The sequence below is a fragment of the Gopherus evgoodei genome, chromosome 5 (genome assembly GCF_007399415.2).
Source record: "Gopherus evgoodei ecotype Sinaloan lineage chromosome 5, rGopEvg1_v1.p, whole genome shotgun sequence".
In the NCBI taxonomy this organism is placed as follows: domain Eukaryota; kingdom Metazoa; phylum Chordata; order Testudines; family Testudinidae; genus Gopherus; species Gopherus evgoodei.
Window position 1 is genome coordinate 53,699,624 of NC_044326.1, and position 23,101 is coordinate 53,722,724.

At 40.0% G+C, this 23,101-nt stretch overlaps 2 protein-coding genes across 6 annotated transcripts in view; both read right to left on the reverse strand.

The window, feature by feature from the left end:
* The window catches only part of PDCL2 (phosducin like 2), a 48,134-nt gene extending 47,229 nt beyond the window's left edge, over positions 1-905 (reverse strand). The window contains exon 1 of the mRNA XM_030564890.1: positions 687-905. Coding sequence (XP_030420750.1) covers positions 687-692 — 6 coding nt within the window. The 5' untranslated portion in view covers positions 693-905. The remainder of the gene's footprint in view (positions 1-686) is intronic.
* Positions 906-4,765: 3,860 nt separating this feature from the next.
* NMU (neuromedin U) overlaps positions 4,766-23,101 on the reverse strand; it is a 34,487-nt gene continuing 16,151 nt past the window's right edge. For 2 of the 5 annotated variants that reach the window (XM_030564264.1, XM_030564262.1), the window contains 6 exons: positions 22,583-22,612; positions 22,427-22,477; positions 20,377-20,451; positions 8,129-8,182; positions 5,889-5,928; positions 4,766-5,036 (listed from right to left, as the gene is read on the reverse strand). In XM_030564264.1, coding sequence (XP_030420124.1) covers positions 5,893-5,928; positions 8,129-8,182; positions 20,377-20,451; positions 22,427-22,477; positions 22,583-22,612 — 246 coding nt within the window. In that variant the 3' untranslated portion in view covers positions 4,766-5,036; positions 5,889-5,892. The remainder of the gene's footprint in view (positions 5,037-5,888; positions 5,929-8,128; positions 8,183-20,376; positions 20,452-22,426; positions 22,478-22,582; positions 22,613-23,101) is intronic. The other 3 variants (XM_030564263.1, XM_030564266.1, XM_030564265.1) reach the window with 3 other exon arrangements.

Below are 23,101 nucleotides of genomic sequence, written 5' to 3' on the forward strand. Positions count from 1 at the left end.
ACACCTTCTTACAGCTCCCTCCCCACCAGTGTCCACATCTTTGTGGCACTCCCTCCCCAGTGCCAGCTTCCCCCACCTCTGGCTGCAGCTTCCACACCTTCGCTAGCGTGACCAGATGTCCCAATTTTATAGGGACAGTCCCAATACTAAGGGGCTTTTTCTTATTTAGGTGCTATTACCCCCAACCCCCGTCCCAATTTTCACACTTGCTATCTGGTCACCCTAACCTTCACACATCTGCTCTTATAAATCCGTCCACACCGCTGATACGGCTGTACAGCTTCACATCTTGCTCAGCAGCCTCCAGTGTCACCCTTTTCATCCAGCTTCCCTGACAGCATCTTCACAGCACTGCTGCGTGTCGGACACCCCCTGGCCTGAAATTACACACCTTCCCCGCAACCCTGCCTGTGGGTGCATGCGGCCTGCCCTTCCCCCAGCTTCCTCTCTCACTTCTCCATACAGCTGGCTCCCACCCCTTAGCTCCCCCACTCACCCCTCCACCCTTGCCCCTTCCCCATCCCCATCCCCATCCCAACCAGCCCGGCTCGCTCACTCCTCCCCTTTCCACCCCCCAGCTCAGCTCTCCCACCCCGCCTCCGCCCCCTCCAGCTGGGCTCACCCCCGCACCCCAGTCCGCCTGCAGTGTCGGCGGCTGCCCTCCCCGAGTCAGGCTCTGCTTTCACCTGCATGGCACACGCGAGGTGGGTGGGGGTGTCACTCGCTCTCCCCACCGATGCAGCTGGTTCTACTCGCGGCCCCGGGGACGGGGTGTCAGGGCTGGGCCCTGCGGAGGGGCGGGGGTCACGTGGCACTGTCCCTGTCGCTGGGCTCAGCCCCCCTTGGCTGGTGCTGTAGCACCTCGCTGTGACACAGCCGCGAGCCCGAGCAGTTACTCGGCTGCTTAGAACGGTCTCCGCATAGAAACAGAGGAGTGGGCGGGCCCATGAGAACGGTTATTTGCGTATTCAAATCAGCGTCCTCAGCGGCCGTTAGAACCTGGCTGGGCTACAGTGCGCACGAGCGCCATCCTCGCGGTTTGACGGGCGGTGCGCGAGCTCCTGCTGCTCTTCTCTCCGTCGGGAAATAGAGGGAGATGCTCGGCTGCCTCCCGCCTCTCTCTGTCTCATGGGCAAATCACCTGCCGTGAAACCCGCGGGAGCTCCCGTTGCATCCAGCGCTCCCCCAGGTCTTCGCGGCCCGAAGGGTTTCGAGTGTGCCCCTGAGAAGTGCGTGTTTGCGGTGGATGTAGAAATACATAGCGAGAGTCAATGTGTAAATTAGGTGACCCCGTACGCCAGATGCACCGAAAACTGGCACGTTCTCTGTGCTGCGTTCCGCCCTCAGCCCCTGGGTTATGTCAGAAGGAGGCGATTAATGGTCTAATTTAGCTGGTCCCCTCGGTCAGCAACGCTAAATAGCAGCACACAAGGACGTGGGGGAAGGGTGTGCGACAGTGGCGCTCAGTAAAAACAGCTGCACGTGGTAGATTGCCTGATTCTAAAGGACTGGCGCCTCCATCAACCTTAATAACGTTTTTCTGTACCATATTAATGAACCTGTCTGACCTGGGTATTTGGAATCGCCAGTATATTTCATAACAAACCAAAGGTTGGTGGTTAATATTTAGCAACTTTTACTGTAACTTCTGTATGTATTTTATATCACTAGGACTGATTGTAAATGGTGGATTCACGGGACATTCAGGTAATATGTCCTTACAGCTTAGGAACTCCAAGAAGCAATATATGTAATAGGCTAAGCATAGCAGCTACTCAATTTCAGACAGATTTTGGCCCATTTTAGTGGGTTTTCAGCAATTTTTATTCCCTCTATACCTAAAGATGGAATTAATATGGCCTACACTATTTGTGTCTGAAATATTTATCAAATATATACAAAGGCTGAAACTAGACCAGTCCTCTTTTGCTGAATTGCCATTTAAAGAAATCACAGTCAATTAAAAGACAAATAGCTAAAGAGGAAACGAGGGTTAAAATAACATGGTATTTTGATTTATGCTGTTTGATACAAATAGCTTATTGGATTCATTCACAACAACTTGGTCTAGCATGTATTCCAAATATTTGTATTACTTTTGTAAAAAAAACTATCTGTTCAATGCTGGTTTTTGATAAATAGTGATTTGAACTGATTAGTTCATATAAGAAATCTCTAATGAGACCAGCCCATATCAGGAAGTAATTCAAAATTCCATCTAAGAAGAACATAGATTTTCCATCTGGGGAGATTGAGGAGAGCTCTGCTGGTGAAAATCTCTCTGAGGGTATCTCTTTGCTAGTAAATTAGGTTTTGTTACAGCAGGACTTTGAGGAGTCATGGTAACTAATAGAATGTTAAGCATTGCGGTCTTGGCTACGCTGGGAACTTTCATCCTCTTAGAATATGACCTTGAGGAGTTGTGATAACTCCCTTACTGTCTTGTGCCAGCTATACATACCACTACTCAAAATGCAGGAGGGGAAGAAGGTTCCGCAAAGCTGCTACATCTCTGTTACCGCTTATGCAGGGTAGTGTAGCAGTGCTGGTACACTAGCAGGTGTATGCTGCACCACATATAGACGCAGGATAGTTTACTTCCTCCTGGAAGCAATGGGGAGGCCAGAAGCCAGTTAGCAAAATCACAGTCTCCTTCCTGGGTTGCTCAGCAACATGCTGGCCTTTGCTCAGGTTGGATCATTACCTCATGATCTATTGTAGCCCACAGAGTTAACACAAACTAGTACTCAGTGTAGACACAGACTGTTTATTATTGTGTCAGCAGGTAGCGGGTAACTCGAGTAAGAACTCTAACAATGACCAGTAGACACAATGTTAAACACAACAATACCTGTCAACACTAAGTGATGTTATGTTTACTATTATGTTAATTACCATAACCTCTCAAAATCATGTTCTGACACAACTTAATTTGTTAATGAAAACAAACCCTGAGACACATGTCATAAACAGATGGTTAAGGGTTAATGTCTCTCTTTCCTGTAAAGGGTTAAGAAGCTTAGTAAACCTGGCTGACACCTGATCAGAGGACCAATGGGGGGACAAGATACTTTCAAATCTTGGTGGAGGGAAGTCTTTGTTTGTGCTGCTTGTTTTGTTCCTTGTTCGCTCTTGGGGCTAAGAGGGACCAGACCTGCACCCCAGGTTTCTCCAATCTTTCTGAAACAGTCTCTCATGGTCAACATAGTAAGTACTAGCTAGAAAAGGTGAATTAGTCTTATGTTTGTTTTCTTCACTTGTGAATGTGTATTTTGCTGGAAGGATTTTACCTCTGTTTGCTGTAACTTGAATCTCAGGCTGGGGAGGAGTCCCTCTAGTCTATATGAGCTGAATACCCTGTAAACATTTTCCATCCTGATTTTACAGAGATAATTTTTACTTTTTCTTTCTTTAATTAAAAGCTTTCTTTTTTAAGAACCTGATTGATTTTCCCCCCTTGTTTAAGACCCAAGGGGATTGGGTCTGAACTCATAGGGATTGGTGTGGGGAAAGGAGGGAGGGGGATGGTTAATTCCTCTCTGTTTTAAGATCCAAGGAGTTTGGATCAGTGTAGCCTCTCAGGGTAACCCAGGGAGGGGAAAGTCGGGGAGGGGGAAAGGAGGGGGGATGGTTTATTTCTTCCGGTTTTAAGACCCAAGGGGTTTGGGTCTTGGGTTCCCCAGGGAAGGTTTTGGGGGAACAGAAAGTGTGCCAAACACTATATTTTGGCTGGTGGCAGCGCTATCAGATCTAAAATAGGAATTAAGCTTAGAAGTGTCCATGCAGGTCCCCACTTCTAGATGCTAAAGTTCAAACTGGGGGAAAAATACCTTGACAACATGGATTCAAGCTATGAAGACTGAGAGGCCAGCTCTGCTCTTGTGGGAAGTATTTGTTATCTTCACATAGGAGAGAGATTCCACATCAATGTGCTTAAGTATTTTCCTAAATCAAGGCCATAATGCATTTGTGTTATGCTAGCTAATAATTAAGTTATGATTATATTTTAATTTAAATAAAGTAGAGCTATTTCTCTTCTAAAACAGTACAAATTGTTTCATTTTGCCAATCTAAATTAAATAAGGTTGAGAAAACACTCTTTGAAAAGGGCACCACTTTCTTTGTTCATCCTTCCTAAAAAAAATGAATGAAATGATTACTTGGAACATTTTCTTAGCTGAAGTATTTGCATTTTTTCCCAATTGCATACTATTCTAATGGCTCTTCAGGTACAGTTTTTTGTAATAATGCAGTTGTATATACAATGGCATTGCAACGAAAATCATATTGGAAGAGTGAGATTTCATGCGCTATTTTAGAAAAATCAACATATGGGGAAAGTTAGGCTTGCTTTTATGTATATGTGTGTATGTGCGCGCATGTGTGTATAGGGTCTGATTTTCCTCTTTCACATGTTTTACAAGGATGCAAGTCTCTTGACTTAAATGGAGTTACTCTTATTTTATCTAGGCATGAGAACATACTCAGGCTTATCTCTGTACACTAGAGCACTATCTGACTGTGAATCTGCACAGAAATTTTATATATATGCACACATGTGTATGTATATATATTTATACATATAATATAATATGCTGTTAGTTTAACTTAAAAATGCCTACTCTCAAAATGCACTGTGTAAAAATAGAAAATTCCTTAATAAAAATTTCACATTTAAAACAACTCTCTACTGAGTGCCTTTATTTACAACAAAAAATAAATGTGTATAGCAATACTGGTAGGGACAATGTTTTTTGCATGCAAGGATCTTACACTAATTTTTTTGTTTAGATTTTCATTACACACAGTTGTATATATGACACTGTAAATCAATTGAATAATTTTAAGATGCTTTTAATATACTCAAGAAATTAAAGAAACATTGGCAATTGTAACAAAATCTGATTTAGGAACATTTACATTCTAGTGATTTTTTAAGAATTGTACAAGTGGCAGGAAATATTTTTTGTGAGCAAAACACTATGTCCATGTATTCTGCATTCCCACAGCATTAATTCTGGTAAGGAATAAAAATCCTGAAAAAAAAATAAAACAGTAGTTGTTAATACAGTTATGATGTGATTCTACATATCTAAAATACAATAAAGGGAATAAAAAGATACTCAAATACTGAATCATAGGATTGGTAAAGGAAATCTTTCATGTACCTTTCCAAACTTTTTCAACTAGCTAACATGTTTGGGGTCCAATCCTGAAGTCCTTACTTCGTTTCAATATGAGTTCTGTCTTTGTAAGGACCTCTGGATTTAGGCAAAGGACTGTTCTCTTCTCAGTATACACATGCAACTTTCCTTGATGATAATTGGATTTGTAGTGAAGTTCTACTCAGAAAAATAATTATAAAAATGACATTGTGGGGTTTCCTGTTCATTCTTCTTTAACGATTTCTGGATTAAATTTTCACAGATTACAATTCTGTAAATCTCCCCTCCCTGAAATGTCACTGGCACTATCTCTACAAACTTGACTTTCAGGTTCCAGGTTAAGTTGGATTTGGTTTGGTTCATATATTGTCACTGATAAATAGTAACTTTCCAAACTGTTCGTATATTTTGGGTTCCTCAAATTTTTAACTGAGACACCTATGGCCTGATTCTTAGGCTACCGTACAGTTGGAGCAGGGGATCTGATTCCCAGGTCAGGTTGACATACTCAGCACTAGCTCTCATTAGCTAGTGTACTAAATTTACTAGTGTACTAAAAATAGTAGTGTAGCTGTGGTAGCATGGGCTACTCACCTCGAGTATGTATCCATCATGTTCACGTGGGTTCATATTTGGGGCAGCCAGCCTGTGCTAGTCACTGCCCATGCTACCACAGCTACCCTATTTTTAGTGTGCTAGCCTGATGACATATGAAATAAATACCTTTTCAGCGGAAACCTGCTGATCTCCTTCCATTGCGTGGCTAGAAAACAAGAAATATTTCATAAGAAATTAACACTGTAAAACCATCCAGGGTTTAAAGAAGGTCCCAGAGTAATCCTGTATCAACTGCATTTTGCAAATCCCTTGAGTTATACCATATCTTTTACAAGATTATTTCTCAGTTAAAATTAGGATAATGATCATTAAAGGCAGATTGAAACGAACACTTACCAATGCTTTTCAACTTCTGGAAACTGTTTGTACAGCAAATTGACAACTGCTAAAAACAGAGGGCCAGACTGTGCCCAGTTCTGTTTGAGTTTGTAAAGGGGGAGGAGAAGAGGGAACAAGGAACTACTTTCCGTTCTTTCCTCCCCTTTCCATTTTCACACAACTCTCATCCTGGTTATCCAGACCTTTGTTACCTCATGGCTAGATTATTGCAATGAACTGCAAATGGGACTAAACCTTTGCTATTTGTCTAGTATTGCAAGTGCAGAATACACAGACCCACAACATATAGTACTTTACACCTGTGTTCTCTGATCAGTGATTGATCTGGGTTAACTGTAAGGTGTTGTTTTTGACCTTTAAAACCTTGAATGGTTTGGGTTTTATCTATTGGAGAGGTCTTATGAGACACTTGAGTTGAAAGTCCCCTATAAATGGAAAGGGGTTTGCAGCAGGGAATTATCAATGAGGCATCATTGGCTTTGGAATTCGCTTCCCTACTTAGTCCTCTAGAATTTGAATTTGGTGGTGCCGCGACTACACAGCCACGTTAAAGCGCTGCCGCAGCAATGCTTTAACGTTGCTAGTGACAACATACCCTAAGAGATTACAATTTAAGTCCTAGTGGTACCACACTTGTGAATACACGGGCCAAAGTCATGTGTAGTATATCAGAGTTGGCAGGGTCTCATTTACTTTACACTGCCCTGTTAATTGCTTTCTTGCTAAATCCTTTTCACCCTTCCAGTGGTGTACATTTCACTAATTTTGCATACTCAATGAGGGGCTGATTCAGCTTCCATTAAAGTCAATGGAACAACGGCCATTGACTGTAACAGGAGCTGGTTCAGACTCAGAATGACCACCTGTTATCTGACATGTAAAGTACACCACTGTTTATTTTACCCTTGAATTTTATTTGGCCCTTTCAGTTAATCATAACTCTCTAACTCCAAGTTTCATACTAGAGAAATGTAATATACAAAATGTGTACCATTTGCCAGCCAGCTTCATATTTAAATACGAAAAAAAAAATGAAGATTTTACCCAACAAAAGCCAGGAAACTCTATATTAAGGAAGACTTATCACCCATAACTTAATCCATTTTGTTAAGAAACCAAAAAAATGTTTAACAGCTTAATTTTAGAATGGACTAAGTGTATTTTGATGAGGTATTTTTTACATCCACTTTGCTGAAGTGCAAATGACAAGACAAAATACAAGCAAACTGGAAAATCAGGACTAGTGTGTATCTTGTTGCAATACAAACTACTAGTGTATATCTCTCTCCTGGCACTGCATCAATTATATGTAACATGTAGAAATACTATTTTGAATAAAGCTTTTATTTACCAGGTAGACAAGGATGACTTATGTCTGTATGCATGAGCTCTCAATCCTTATTAGTTCAAGGATTATACACATGATAATTGACAGTTTATTAAAAAATAGCATGGGAACATATCCATTCAGCATACATTAAGATAGCATGCCAAAACTTCTTACTGTATTTTTGATAGAAAAGTTTTAGAAAATCAGTTTTAGACACAATCTCAGAATATCCATTTTAGTAGATTAAAAACATTTTTCAATTGGTGTGTAGGAGAAAATGTTCTCATGTCAAGACACTGACACACACTTCTGTCAAGGGTAAATATTTACAATCCAATTACTATCTAATCCTGAAAAGTGCCTAGCTCTGACAACACTTATTGATTTTTATTTAATATTTCTTTTGTAGTAGCACCCAAAGGCTCTAGCCAAGCCCTTTTTGCTAGTCACTGTACAAACACATTCCCTGCCCTGTAGAGTTTACCTATAGAGCTCAATAGAAGTAGCAAGTGCTAAGCACCTCTAAATATGCTAGGTGTTTATAATGGGAATGCAGATAGATCCTTTACTATAATGAGTGCTGCAAAGGAAACAAGCTCCCCTGGCTCTCACAGATGTTGAATACTGTACCTTTTGCAACCTAACAATCAGTTTGAAAAAGAAATAACCACCATACCCTGAACAAAAAGTAGCCCCTGCTTTGAATCCCTCCAGTTCCTTGAAGTTCCTCCTGAAATAACAATGCATTTCAAAAACACACAAACTTGAATAAAATTGTCCAAATACAACAATACCCAGAACTCACCAAGGAAAAAATAAAATTCTATGCTATTTGTATTAATTTCATTTCAACATTGAGATGGAAAGAGAAGGTTTCTAGCAGTTTCTCTTTAATACACATGAGGCTGCCTGTATACATAATACAACCATTATATAGTACCACTGTATCCTCTGATCCCCTAATAGGCATACTTTATATATAATTCTCTCCTTCTTAAACAATACAAGAGAACGCATTTTCAGAAATAATTTTGACAAGGAATAACCTTTTAACCCTTGAGGGCCAAACTTTGTTTCCAGTTTTGACTCAGTTGAGTCAGAATTGTTTTAGAAATACACCAACATAGCTGAGCAGAATTCGGCTTTGACTTTCCAAGTTGCAGCACTCATATTTGTGACTGTGCTTGGGGACAGCTTGAGAATTCTCAGAATTCATGGGTTTAAGGACTCCCCTCCTTCCCACATCTAGCTGCAAAGAAAAGGGGAGTTTTGACCTCTGAACCTGTTCATGACCCACAAGTTGAGAACCAATGATCTAATCAACTATATAGTAAGGAAGATTGATGAACAAACAAATTCCATTTTGTCATATTAAGCCCAGTCCTGAAAACCCTCCAGACATGGAATTCCCTTTGGCTTCACTGAAAGTTCCATGTATAGAGAATTTGTAGGTTTCATGACCCAGGGGTCTGAAAATCAGGTCTGATTTATGAGAGTGACCCTGCTCCAACCCTCCACCTGGTAGCCTACTGACATCTGCTTACCTAGGACCACAAAGCCCAGCCCCAGTTTGAGGCTCTGCCTGAGGTCCTATTGGTGGAGCCTTAGAACAGCTGATTGGCCCACTGGCTCTTTTTAAGTCAGCAGCAGGAACAGAAAGTTGTCTGAACAATGGGGCTCCAGCTCCCCTGGCTTGACTTCCTGGCATTCCAATGTGGCTTGACTCCTGGCATCTGACCTGTGATTCCTGACCTCCAGTTGTCTCCTGCCTCTGACTCATTGGCATCCTGACCCAACCTGACTCTGACTCCTGGTTGTATCTCCAGTTTGACTCCTGCTTCTGATCTTCTGACCTAGCTGACTTTTGACTTTTGTCTTGTGACTGTGGAATCTTATGCTCACCACTAGATCTGGCTAAGTACTACCTGGGCGTGACAGGAGAACTAAGCTCAATATTTGTAGAGTCCATTTTGAAAGCCAATATTTCACGAAGATGTTTGTTGTTAACATTAATCCAATCAAAGTTTGAGACAAAATGTTTCAAACTTTATGCTTATCACAACACCCTTATGTCTAGATTCATCCATTTATCATGAACTCTCTCAACCACCACTGGTATCTCCTCATTAACAACTGTCTCTTCATCAGGGTATCACAGATTACAATCAGTCAGAATTCTCCAATAGAAAACCATGTTTTGATAGCTCCTAATGTCAGCAGAAGTCTATAACAGTACTTAGAGGATCCCTTTGATCAGGATGGCCTCATGCATCTCCAACCACAGGACTCCCCAAATCCCAGGAACTTCTCCAAGAAAGAAAATTGTACATAATTTTCAAGTCTTGTAAAGCATGATGGGACCCTGTTTTACTTGTCACAGGGTACACCGTTATCACCATGGACCAGTCATGCTTTGACTTGTAGGGATTGCCTGTATGATTTTCTTTACATCATATGCTTCTTTCTACAATTATATATATTTATATCAACTATACTAGTTTTTATTTGAAAAGACTAAAAGAATAGTGTTTAAAGTGGTTTCTCTGGTTTGCTTATATATATATATATATATATATTATGTAATGTGTGCTATCGGAGTACGTGTTACACTAGATTTAGAGGAAAGAAAAAGCAAAGAAATACTGAAAGATGGAAAGTTGTAACATAATTAAATACATAGAAATACAGTAGATACCAGTATCAAGTCACCTCTATTTCCCTCCAGCTTGTTTGAGAGGTACATTCTTTAAAGGGAGCAGCAGTCTATAAGTTGCTAGCAAATGGGGAAGGAGAAGAAAGATGCAATGGGGTAAATACAGTAGAGAGCCAATGAATGAAAGTGTTGTCACAGAACTTAACAGTGTAAATAAGCTTGCACTATTAATAGGTTCAGCAAGAGTACTACGTTTTCAGGAGGAGGTGATACAGAGTAATAAAAAGTGTGTACATGCTATCAAACAGCAATAATTAAAATCATAACTTGCAGAGAATAGATAAAAAACAACAATGATAAAATAATTAACAAAAAAGATCAAATAGTTGTTAAAGTGATGTGTACTTTACCACTTACTGCAGCCTGCATGAGTGCATCAGCTCTCAGCTTGAGTATACAGAGTGGTTCTCTATAGGATTTTTCAGGAGTTTCTGCTTGACAGCTCCCATTTAAAATCAATGTTCACTGGGTTGCAGATGCATGGACATTCAGCAGCATGGCTGTTTTTCTCATCAACTGGTTGTAGTTAATCAGATACATCCACTCAAAATAGGTATCCCAAGGCATCAGTGCACAACAGAGGAATGCAGCAAACAGGCCCATCCTACATGATGTTCTCCAACAACTCTGACTCCTGATCATAAATACAATAATTCCAAGCAACACTTCATTGTCACTTAACACCTGGATCCTGCTGTAGAATACATCTCTTTGATATAGGGTCCTTATTTAGAAGTTGACTGGGTTATCCAGTGTTCTTCCGGTGTATTCTGCAGAAAAGGTCCTTTCAAATGTCTGTGATCCCTGCCAGTCTAAGAGAGGATAACTTCTTAAAACGTAGTATCCTCCATGGGAAATCTTTTGTTCTTGCATATTAATGAGTGTCCTTGAATAGAACAGTTGTGCCAAAGTAAATATTGAGGGAGAAGGCCAAAAGAGGACTCAGCAGTATACCTCAGCTATGCTTCCCCAAGATGGTATGCATAATGTCATGATTTTCCTGAGCTTTTCATAAAGCTTCCTTTAGACAATGCTGTTGCTAGATCATCTTCCTTAATAGCATACCATTCTACTACACCTCAGGGCTATAGTTTATATAATAAATGTCATACTATGCCTATTAGAGAAATCCAAAATAATTGTACCTACAAGTACAGATTCATCACACAGAGGTCTTGTTTACAAACTGAAATTGCACTAATTAAACTTCAATAGATTTTAACCCAATTTCATGTAACTGGTACAAATTCTTGTGTGGACACTTTTTCAGTTTATGGGTGGCTTATTTCAGCGTAGCTTAAACCTGTTTCAAATTGACTTAAGCTAAAGTAAAATAATGCCCCCTTAAACCAAACTACATGTGTGCAAACAGGGTTTCGCACCAGTTTAGCTAAATCTGTTTTAAAAAAAAAAATCACACTTTAGGGGCTTGTCCGTATAGAGCAGCAATACGCACTGTGTGGTTGCAATTTTAAAAGTGCAGTAACATGTTGTGCATTAATTAGTCCATGTAGACCATGCTGGTGTGCACTAAAAGTTCTTTATTGCACTTTAAAATAGTACTCTTGCAAAGGTCTCAAAAGACCAGTATAATATAATTAATATAACATTAAATGCTACAGTTCAGCCCCCACCCCATCTTCCCTCAACAAAAAAGCTGTGCTGATATTTAATATAACCCAAGTATTAGACATCCTTTTCTGAAGCTTATTTTGATGGTGGCACCTTCTGATTTTTGATTCCGCTATGACCACATTCTTAGTCTTCTTTCCTAGAAATATCTAGTGTCCATAGTCCTCTGATTTTTTCTTAGAAATGGTGGCAACATAGGTTGTAATAAGTGGAGATCTGATCAGAAGCTCCCAGTGAACTGAGAGCTTATGTAGTGTTCCAGACAGGAAAATGAGTTGGATAAAATCTCTCCAACTCCTCCTTTCTGCAGCATTTCCATTTAAGAAAATGGACTCTACTGTAAGTACAAGCCCTTTGCTACACGAGGTTTCCAATTCCACTCTTGTTCTGGTTTCTGAACTGAAATTGGCAGAATTGAAATTGCTCCATATCCTAAAATGCCCATTGGTTGCAGGACCTTTTCCAAGGAACACTGAGAAGTTAAAATAATTACTGCAAAGCAGATCATACATAAGGAAAGAGTCTCACAGACTCATAGAATTGAAGGCGTAAGGAGCAGTTCTGGGCCCAGGTGACTCTGTCCTCCTGAACACTCCAGCTGAAGAAAGGAGCTTAAAAATGAAGCCAACAACTGAGATGGGGGAATAGGACAGATCTGCCCCGAAAGCTCCTGATCCATGCTGCCACAGAAGTCTCTGCTTGGGAGGAAGAGACTACCACTTGAGACCCGCTGCGCTGAAGGTTCAGTTACCCTGTTTTTTTCCTTTGATATTTTAAAATGGACTGGGAGGCTGGGGATAGTAGGAAGTGGCCCAGGCATTTCCTGGTTTCTGACATTGTTTGCCTCTCATAGGGCTCTGGGTCAGAGCCTAGTGGAGTGGGAGGGCCCGGCCCCCCTACCAAACGTCCTTGCCATAAAGGGACGTAAACCTTATTTCCTCTCCCAGGACTAAAGAGAAGATAGAGATACTGAAATCCTCATGGCAAGGTTGAGCTACCTACAGGGACTAAGAGATAGACTGAGGGTACTTCCCTGTCATTAGTAGGGTGACCATAAGTCCCATTTTGGCGGGGACAGTCCCTTTTTAAAGCCCTGTCCCAGCCGTCCTGACTCCCCCCACCCCAAAAAGTCTGCGTTTGTCTCATTTGCCCTTGCTGACTTGATCAGTCGCCAAAAGAAAATGGACAAATGCCCACTAGGGAATGCCACCAGTAATCCTGGCCCTATCACATTACCAATAAATAATTAAATCAAAAGTCATTAAATGTGGTATCACTTTGCATTTTTTTGCCTTATGAATAATGTTTCATAAAAATGCATGGCAATGTCCCCCTTTCTAAGGAGGAGTAACACAATGAACACCAAGTTAGAAAAGGACATCTGAATTGGAGGAGCAATGGCCTGTTAATGATCACACTTACCCTACTTAACATTGGCTTAAGTAAGAGGAGAATCAAGCCCCAAGATTGACACACCATCCTTTCTCTGAACATGGTATTTAGACAATAACTATAGACAGATCTTTAAAATGTTAAAATCCCCTGCTACAGGAAACTCAGAGTAGACGCAACCTGAGATTTACAGACCTGTATCTGTAATTCCCAGGAAATAGTTACTGTGGAAGATCAAGTACAGCACTCTTGAAAGAGATATAAACAACATAGTTCACTGCTTTAAAATGTTAATATTATAGTCCTGCTAAGAAGAGAAATGCATATCTTTTTCCAATTCATGAAGATCTATTAGGAAAGGTATGGGGTTTTGTATAGCAGAGTTAGCATTTTAAGATACTTTTATAGCATGTTGACAAAGTTATGGAATTTTACAAAATATGAAATCTTCTGCAGTTTTCTAGGAAGTACAGACTAAGTTATTTCTTGTTACATTTTTAAAATCTAACTTTATTGCCTAATATTAATTCTTGTTTTGGTTCTAGTTGTTAGTCCAGATTCCATTTGAATTCCATTATGCCCCCTGAGTCAGACATAATACATCTCTTTACTCCATTTTTCTGCTTCCTCCATCAATCTGATGTTTTTCTGTTTTGACACATTTCCAAAAATTTTCATTTGTAGATCACATTTCCAAACAACTGATGAAAAGACATTTAAAATAATCAGAATTCTCTTAGATTAGGTGATTTATTACTTATTAATAGCTTTCTCTTCCCTGCTTCTTAAAAATTGTTCACTCTGATGAGAGTCTTCCATATACTTTAAAAGTTCACTGCATTAGAATGATATCATACAAATTTGTTATTTATCTTTTTCTTGCTAGAAGGCAACTGACTATTGAAGTAGTTTTTGTACATCTTCAGTGTATCCTCTCAAGATCTCTTGGGGAAAAAAGCAAATGGAGCTGATGTTCTTAGAGCCAAAATATCAAATGGGCAAGGATCTAAATACAAACATTTTATTAAGAGAGCAGCCTTTTCATAATCGATGGTAGAGTGTGCTTCCCTGTTGTCTGAATTCTTTGTCATGACATATCTGTGAGTAGCAAAACTATGCAAAAACTGAAATGTATGATCCACAAAGCGACAGCTTTATAAAGAAGAGAAACAGAAATGTTCATAGATAATTCTGTATAAAGAATGAATATAAATGAATAGCATATTTCACCCCAGATGTAAGGCACTCATGCTTAATACTGCTATGAGTGTTTTGATGCATTAAGATACTTTGAAATGCTTCTTCAAGAAAAGGAAGAACAAAAATCTGTTTTTAAGCTCATTCTTTCCCAGTCACTTCCTCCTCATTTTCAAGCCTCTCATGCAGAATCTACATCAGATGCTGAGAACAGAGTTGTCTCATTAGTAAGTTGGAAAGCTAGCCAGGAACAAGTTTATCACAGGCATTTTTGAAGCTCCCCCAGATGAAATATATTGTCTCTCCAAAGACCTAAAAACTCTGAGGAGGAATGTGCCCTCCAGAATGCAATTTACTGTTCCCAGTGGAGTCTACAACTTTGATAAGGCCTCCAATTTTTGAATTTGTATTAAACTTCAAGGGAAAATGATAACTATGCATAGTTACAGTACAGTGTTCCAATTAGTCCACAGAAAAAGGAAATATGCTGACAAAAATGTTTGAGATTTTATTTTCTGTCTGAACTGCATTTTTAATTACGATGGTGTTTTCTAAAGTGTGTATGTCTAAATACAGAATGTAGCCATAGAGGTGTGAATGGCAGGAGGGGCTAGCCCTCCTGCCTAGTGCCTTGGATGGATATGTACTCAGGCAGTAGCCCCCTCCCATGGGAAGCACACTCCCATGTATAGACATACCCTAAGTTATGCATGGCCTTCTGGTCTCAGAAACTCTGAAAATGCCACAAATGCTGTCTGTGCATCAGAGAGACATCCTGGGAAAACGCCAGCTTGCTTCATAAGGCCATAAAGAAAAAACTCCATCCAAGACAGTCGTGAAGATGGGGAACTTGTGTTAATATATGCTATTCCTATGATGGACCTAACCACATCAGCCACACCATCAGGGGCTCGTTCACCTGCACATCTACCGATGTGATATATGGCATCATGTGCCAGAAAACCCCCTCTGCCATGTACACTGGCCACACTGGACAGTCTCTATGCAAAAGAATAAATGGACACAAATCAGACATCAAGAATTGTAACACTCAGAAACCAGTAGGAGAGCACTTCAATCTTCTTCAACAAAAAAACTTCAAAAACAGACTTCAACAAGAAACTGCAGAACTGGAATTAATTTGCAAACTAGACACCATGAAATTAAGCCTGAATAAAGACTGGGAGTGGACGGGTCACTACAAAACGTAATTTTCCCTCTGCTGATACTCACACCTTCTTATCAACTGTTGAGAATAGACCACTTCTGCCTTAATTGAATTGGCCTCATCAGCACTGACCCTGTCATAAACAGATAGTTAAGGGTTAATGTCTCTTTTACCTGTAAAGGGTTAAGAAGCTCAGTAAATCTGGCTGACACCTGACCAGAGGACCAATAGGGGGACAAGATACTTTCAAATCTTGGTGGAGGGAAGTCTTTGTTTGTGCTCTTTGTTTTGTTGTTGTTCGCTCTCGGGACTGAGAGGGACGGGACATCAATCCAGGCTCTCCAAATCTTTCTGAATCAGTCTCATATGTTTCAAACTTGTAAGTAATTAGTCAGGCAAGGCGTGTTAGTCTTATGTTTGTTTTCTCAAATTGTAAATGTTTCTTTTTGCTAGAAGGATTTTACCTCTGTTTGCTGTAACTTTGAACCTAAGGCCGAGGGGGGGCCCTCTGGTCTATAGGAATCTGATTACCCTGTAAAGCATTTTCCATCCTGATTTTACAGAGATAATTTTTACCTTTTCTTTCTTTGATTTTTCCTTGTTTTAAGATCCAAGGGGATTGGATCTGGACTCACTAGGGAATTGGTGAAGTCCCTCAAGGCAACCCAGGGAGGGGACCAAGTTTTGGGGGAACAGAGAGTGCCCCAGACATTGGAATTCTGGGTAGTGGCAGTGTATACCAGATCTAAGCTAGTAATTAGGCTTAGAAGTGTCCTTGCAGGTCCCCACATTTGTACCCATAAGTTCAGAGTGGGGAAAGAAACCTTGACAGACCCCTAACTTGGTAAGGCAACTCCCATCTTTTCATGTGCTGTGATATAGCTACTGCTTACTGTATTTTTCACTCCATGCATCTGATGAAGTGGGTTTTAGCCCACAAAAACTTATGCCCAAATAAATTTGTTAGTCTCTAAGGTGCCACAAGGACTTCTTGTTGTTTTTCCTGATAACATGGCTAACACGGCTACCACACTGGAACCTGTCAAAATCTTTAAAGCTAAGTACATGAGTATGTGTTTGCAGGTTTGGGATCTAAATTGGTAACAAAAATAATATGACAATGTGCCCAACAGAAACAATTTTACAACATTCCCGGAGGATATATACAGAGTTCAGAGACTGCAAGAATTAAAGGGCCTGATTCAGCAAGGTGCTGACTGCAGATGTGCTCAGTTGGCTTCATTAGGATTTGAGAATTCCCAGTAACTTTCATGATAGAACCCATCTACACATTTGTGACTGGCTGAGCTGCCCTCTTAAGGATAGTGGCCCCTTTAAGAGCCACCACCCCTTTAAGATGTTGAGATGTCTGATAGGCAAAGACCAAGGAGGTTTTGGGGTAGAGGAAATGGTGCCTGGAATAAGCAGTGTTTAGAAAGAATCCTATTACTGTCTCTTTAAGGTCCCAAGAGCCTTGCAGAGTGGGTAGGGCAAAGTGCTTCGCTCTCCCAGCCAATTGGGATGAGCTCTAGGAAAGGGACCAGCATATATATACTGCATCCTGCCTCATAGCAAGACAAGGACTGGCAGGAGAAGGCTGAGCTGATGAACCCTCCAAAGTGGAGGGCTAATTAGGGAAAAGGATCCAGCTGAAGGAGAAGCTGACTATGCTTTACTGCTGGCATAAACCCCAACTTGGAAAAAGAGAGTTGCAGGAACTCCTGTCTAAAGGAGGGAGATCTTGACAGCCACAGGGCAAGAGTCAAAGAAACTGCCTGAAACACAACTCCAGATCCTGAAGGAGGGAGATACCAATTGCTTTAAAGTAAGAGATGGAGAAACTGTTTGAAATACAGTGCATCCCAGCTGCTGGCAGAGAAAGCACCTCTGTATCTGGCTAAGAAGAAGGCATAAGGAGCCACAAGCCCAGGATGGGGACCTTGTAAAGACCTGGTAAAGGGCACAGATAGGAACAGCAAAGGGACCAAAGGAAAGTGTATAGCTGTAAAACAAGATCCATGGGCTGGATCCCAGACGAGAGGGTGGGCCTGGGTTCCCCTACCTCTTCTCTAGACTAAGAGGGGAAGTACAGGCATTAGGAGTGAAAGAGGCTAAGAACTATGAGTCCCAGGCAGAGGCCAAGGACTGAGCTTTGAGGCCACTAGACTGAGTTTTCTTATATTTGGATGTTTCTGTTAAACCTGGAAGGGGAATAGATGGGAAGGTGACCTGGCTGGAGGCTAAACCTTGGAAGCAACAGAAAATTGTGGAACCAGGACAGATAAACCCTAGACCCTAGCAATATTAATATCAGGAAGATTTTTTTTAATGATTCTGTTATTTCTATTAGAGTCCTATAAAACTTTTTAGTCTGCAAAACATCTAATGGATTAATTGTACTTCGAGTCTAAAAATAAGACATGGAATTAAGAGTGTTTTGGGGAAAATGTCCATAGCTTGATTCTCCTCTCACTTATACCCAGGGCCGCCCAGAGGATTCAGGGGGCCTGGGACAGGGCTGGGTCTTTGGCAGCGGTAGATCAGCCTAACTGCCACCGGTCGGGGAGGAGGTTGTTTTTGTTTTTTCCCGCCGCTTGCGGCGCTTGTACTCACCAGGCGACGCTCCGAGGCTTCAGCAGCACTTCAGCAGCGGGTCCTTCACTCGCTCCGAGTCTTGCGCTGCACTGAAGGACCCACCGCTGAAGACTCGGAGTGAGTGAAGGGCCTGCCACTGAAGTGTCGCTGAAGACCCGGAGTGAGTGAAGGGCCTGCCACTGAAGTGTCGCTGAAGACCCGGAGTGAGTGAAGGGCCTGCCACTGAAGTGTCGCTGAAAACCCGGAGTGGCTTGCGGGGCACCTGCAGGGTCTGAGGCCAGGGGCAAAAATTGCCCCACTTCCCCCCCCCCGGATGGCCCTGCTTTATCTGTTTTACTCTAGTGTATACACCTTTGAGTTCAAAGGTATTATTCCCAATTTACACTAATGTAAGCAAGAGGAGACTCACACTCTACAGACTAAGTAAGATTTTTCTCTGATCTATTTATCTTGGATCAGTTTACACTAGTTAAATTTTTTTAACAAGCTTATTAAAAATAGAGGCACAAAGCAAGAGAAGAATCTATATTCTCAAAGGCCATGTTTCTACAACTTGGAAAAATAAGACTTTTGAGGCTCTGGGCAAAAATTAAAAAGAGGGAATTTTCTGACCTGTGCCTTAAATGAAGCCATATTTCTGTCTGTAATTACTAGGAAAATTCTTGATGTTACAAGAATTTAAGTCATAAATACATTTTAATAAGTAGGCACTGTTCAGTCTTCTAAAAGAAAAAAAAGAGGGCCCTTAGACAAAATTAAGCTATATGATAGCACAACACTTGGCTGAGATTTTAAAAACTGTATAAAATCTAGATTCATTATTCAGGATATGGCATATGTCAGTCTTTTTTCAGGCATTAATTATTAAACGTATGTTATTTTAGTTCTCTTTTTAAAATGTTAAAAAGGCATCAAAGGTGCATGAGTATTTTCCAGTAAATAGGACATACAAAACCTCACTTAAATAGCATGATGTGATAATGCACCTTGAAAAAATGCTATGATCAGAAACACTTAAATAGGATATTTTCAGAAAGACGTAATGAAACCACACAATGTAGGAGTGCAAGTGTGACACTGAGCAAGAAAGCAGGCTAAATGACCCAAATGCTGCCTTTAAAGACATATTATAATAAATGGTAATTAGGGCCATTCCTTATAGACCTAATAGCTAACAAAGCCATGTTAGATAGACTAGAGCTTTGAAATGCAGACTTGTATTGTTAGAAAATTAGTAGAAGATAGTGATCTTATTTGTCTGTGGTTACCTATATCTTGTTAGAAGTTAAGGTTGTAACAGATGGTTCCTCTTTGTTACTATACTCTATTGATTCAGAGATTAAAAGGGAATATTAACATTTAGATGAAACTTGGGTGTAATAATAAAATTGTCTATATTTCAATTTGAAGTTTATAGTAAACTGCCTATGAACTGCTTATGAATGTAACCAATTACTTATAAGAAATAGGAGGTTTTACTTCAAAGCCACAATGCTTCACCCAAGGAATGCCTGCTGTCAGAGATCTATAAAAGAACTGAGGCCTCAATCCTGTATCTCAGATCTGCTTAAGCTTGGTCAGGATAAGCTTGAGTCACAAGACTGAGGTCTCCACTCCAGTCCAGATTACCCTGCTAATTCTCATGGAAGAATTCTGAACATACTCTATATATGGACTGCTTACTTGGACTATAAACCAATGAACTGATTCTGGAAAGAACCTTTTGCAACTCATCAGCTCACCATCTTTACTATGAAACTGACCTAAGAACTTTATTCATATCTGTATGTATAATCTTTTAATCACAATACTCTTTTTTCTTTTAAATCTCAGTTTAGTTAATAAGAATTGGCTGTAAGCGATTATATGGATAAGATCTGAAATATTCATTGACCTAGTGGGTAATGTGTCCGATTTCTTGGGATTGGTAGAACTTTATATATGATGGACTAGATTTTCAGTAATCTTCATCATATTTGACTTGGCTGCGTGGGTGGGAGTGCAAGGCTGGACTGCTTTAAGGGAACTGTATTTCTGGCTTTGGGGTAACCAGAGAGGTATTGTAGAAGCTGTTTTGTTGCTGCCTTAATGAATCTAATAGAATAACCACCAGTTTGGGGGATCGTCTGCCCTATTCTTTGCAGTTTGCCTTGACTGAGCATTTCAGTGTGCCCCCCACCCAGGCACCAATGGTCACAGCAAGCATACATAGTTTAAAGTTACATACGTCTGCTTTGTATCTCTTCAGTCTTCTCTCATGAAGTTGGGGAACAAGTTGCAGCAAAGGATGCAGGACAGACGACTGAGAGGACATGAACACAGACACATGAGTAACAATGAAATCCTGGTCTTGTGATGCAAAGAATGTCTCTTATTATACTACTGGTTTATGGACAAAACATGCAAAACAAAGGACTGAAGATGTTAACTGATAACTTTTTGGGTACTCTGAATTTATACCTGAAAGATACAGCATGTTTATTCACTCTATGAATACATCTAGAGTGGTAAAGTGAATCTCCTCTACTGTGTTCATTATAGGTTATTGTTTGCATATTGTTTTGTCAGGGGCAAGTGCCAATTCTGACTTTGATCAGCTTGTGTGAGTGCACAGCTAGCTCTGTGATTTGAATATAGTGAACTGTGCACAGAACCTTTTTGGGAAGCTTTCATTCTCCATTTCTGATTACTACTGTTTCTAAGATCTGCTATTGTAATACAGCTTCAAATTTCCTGGCACTCAAAGTTAATTTTGCTTTAAAATAGTTTGAATCACAGGAATAAAAGTGATGTTCAATTAAAAAGTAATTTCTAGTAGTGTTCCTGCCAGGATAGATATATATTTGAAGTAAAATCAGCCAGTCTCATGCAGGTCACCCTATTAGCTTCAGGAAAAACAAATTAAGGCCCAGAGTCTGCAATTCACATGCTCAGGCACACTGATGTGCTTGCACTGATTGCTGTTGAGTTCAGTGGGGCTCCATGCAGGTGCAGCAATGTGCTGCTATGCAATGAATCAAAGGATCAAGGCTTTAGGGATCAAGGCCTCAGCATGGATTATTTATTACATAAGGAGTAAAATGTTCCGAGAAATAAATCAAACTATAATTACCTGTATTCATTCAACTAATTTTTAAGCCCAAATTGATCCCCTTGTTTAAACAAGAGAACATGGTCACAACATGAAAAACAGTGAATATCTGATATGATTACTTTTATACAAATTGCAACAAAGGTTGAATTACTATTGTAACACAAGTTACAGCATATTTAATAGGAAAAACAACGCTGTCATTTTCTGTCATTTGTAGGGTACAGAAACAGAGCAGGTGCTTAAAAAAATAGCATTTCATGCAGTAGAAAAAACGTCAAACATAAACATGAGCGGTGAAGTCCTAAAGCAGCTAGCAAAGTGCTATCACCAAACTCAGCTGCCTTGGGTCTTTGCTTGATAATCAACCAGGAAACATATTGACTATAGCTATAACTGGAGGTTTAGAAAATAACTTGTGCTGTGTTCTAGCAATGATGCAGTATATTCCCAATGGAAACATATAGCGCAAAACAACAGTGAACATAAACATGACAGAATGATTACCAAAAAGGGAAAAGTCTGAATGTTGCACTCTCAAAACACAGTGGTACACAATGAAAGAGCATGGCTGCACATAGAAAACAAATATCTGTTATGTCTGCACTTTAAAAGCAAGAGCTGATCAAAATGTAGTTTATTTGTTGAGTGAGTTTTTTAAAATATCAGAACATTAGGATATTTGATTTATTCTATTTTTTGTTTACAGTGAAATCCAAAATCTTAATTAGCCTCTTATATTTTGCCTAAAATGCTGTATTAGATATATTTAATAGTTCTCAACATTTAAGGCCAGCCTCTCAACTATGATAAATCAGCATAGCTCCATTGACTTTGGAACAACACCAGTCAACACTGAGGATCAGGAACATGGGATCTTAATTTCAACATGTAATTATATTAGATATGCAGAAATGAACATGGTTTTATTTTTTCTAGGATAAACTTGTGTCTTGTGGCACCCTTCCTAGATTGTGAAGTTACAATGTTCAGACACAGGCACCATTCCTTGGACATTCCATTATTTTGTTTAAATGTACAGTATTAAGGATACTGTGTCAAACTCCACAAATTACTAACTTGATCTCCAGCTGGAGAGACCATCAAGACTACTTCTAAGAAGAATACTGTCTTGTTTTTAAGTACAAGCACACATTTATTCACAAAGAGGGGTGCTGAAACTTACCATGATGTCTGAATTGTCTGAGTCATGAGTCTTAGAATAATGAAATAAGAACTGTTCAGAAAAAATTAAAAGTGGGATTTTACTACAAGACATGTTAATGGGTTATGGTTTTCTTGACAATATAAGTGTGACCAAAAATACGTATGACAACCTTACCCTTTTGGTGTTGTCTTTTTCCTCTAAAGTCTGTGGGAACAATAATTGGTATAGATGCTTTAATTTCTAAAACAAGCCAAGGTCAGTTTTAGTAACATTATAAACATCTTGGTACTTTCTTGGAACATTTTACTCTTTTGATAACCACATTATATTTCTTGGGTTATCAAATTAACTGCTGCTTTCAAAAACTGTATTGTGTACTGATTGCTTTCCCTCAGAAAACTTGACCTTCAGTCATTAAATACATTTCTTTACAATCATTAACATGCTACTACTGGGCCACTTTCTTCTTTCCAATATTCAGAATAGGAGAACTTTATTGCTTTGACACTAATAGACTTAAAGGAGTTCCTGTTTTAATGATTCAGCAAAGTGTGAGGCCCCATTCTCCAGTAAAAGTAAACTACCAATACAGGGAGACAGGAGACTCCCCTCCCAGGTAACTGAAGGAAACTAGTTCATTCCTACCCTGGAGGCTGTGTGGTTACTCTAACCCATCAGCTACAAAAGCGCCAT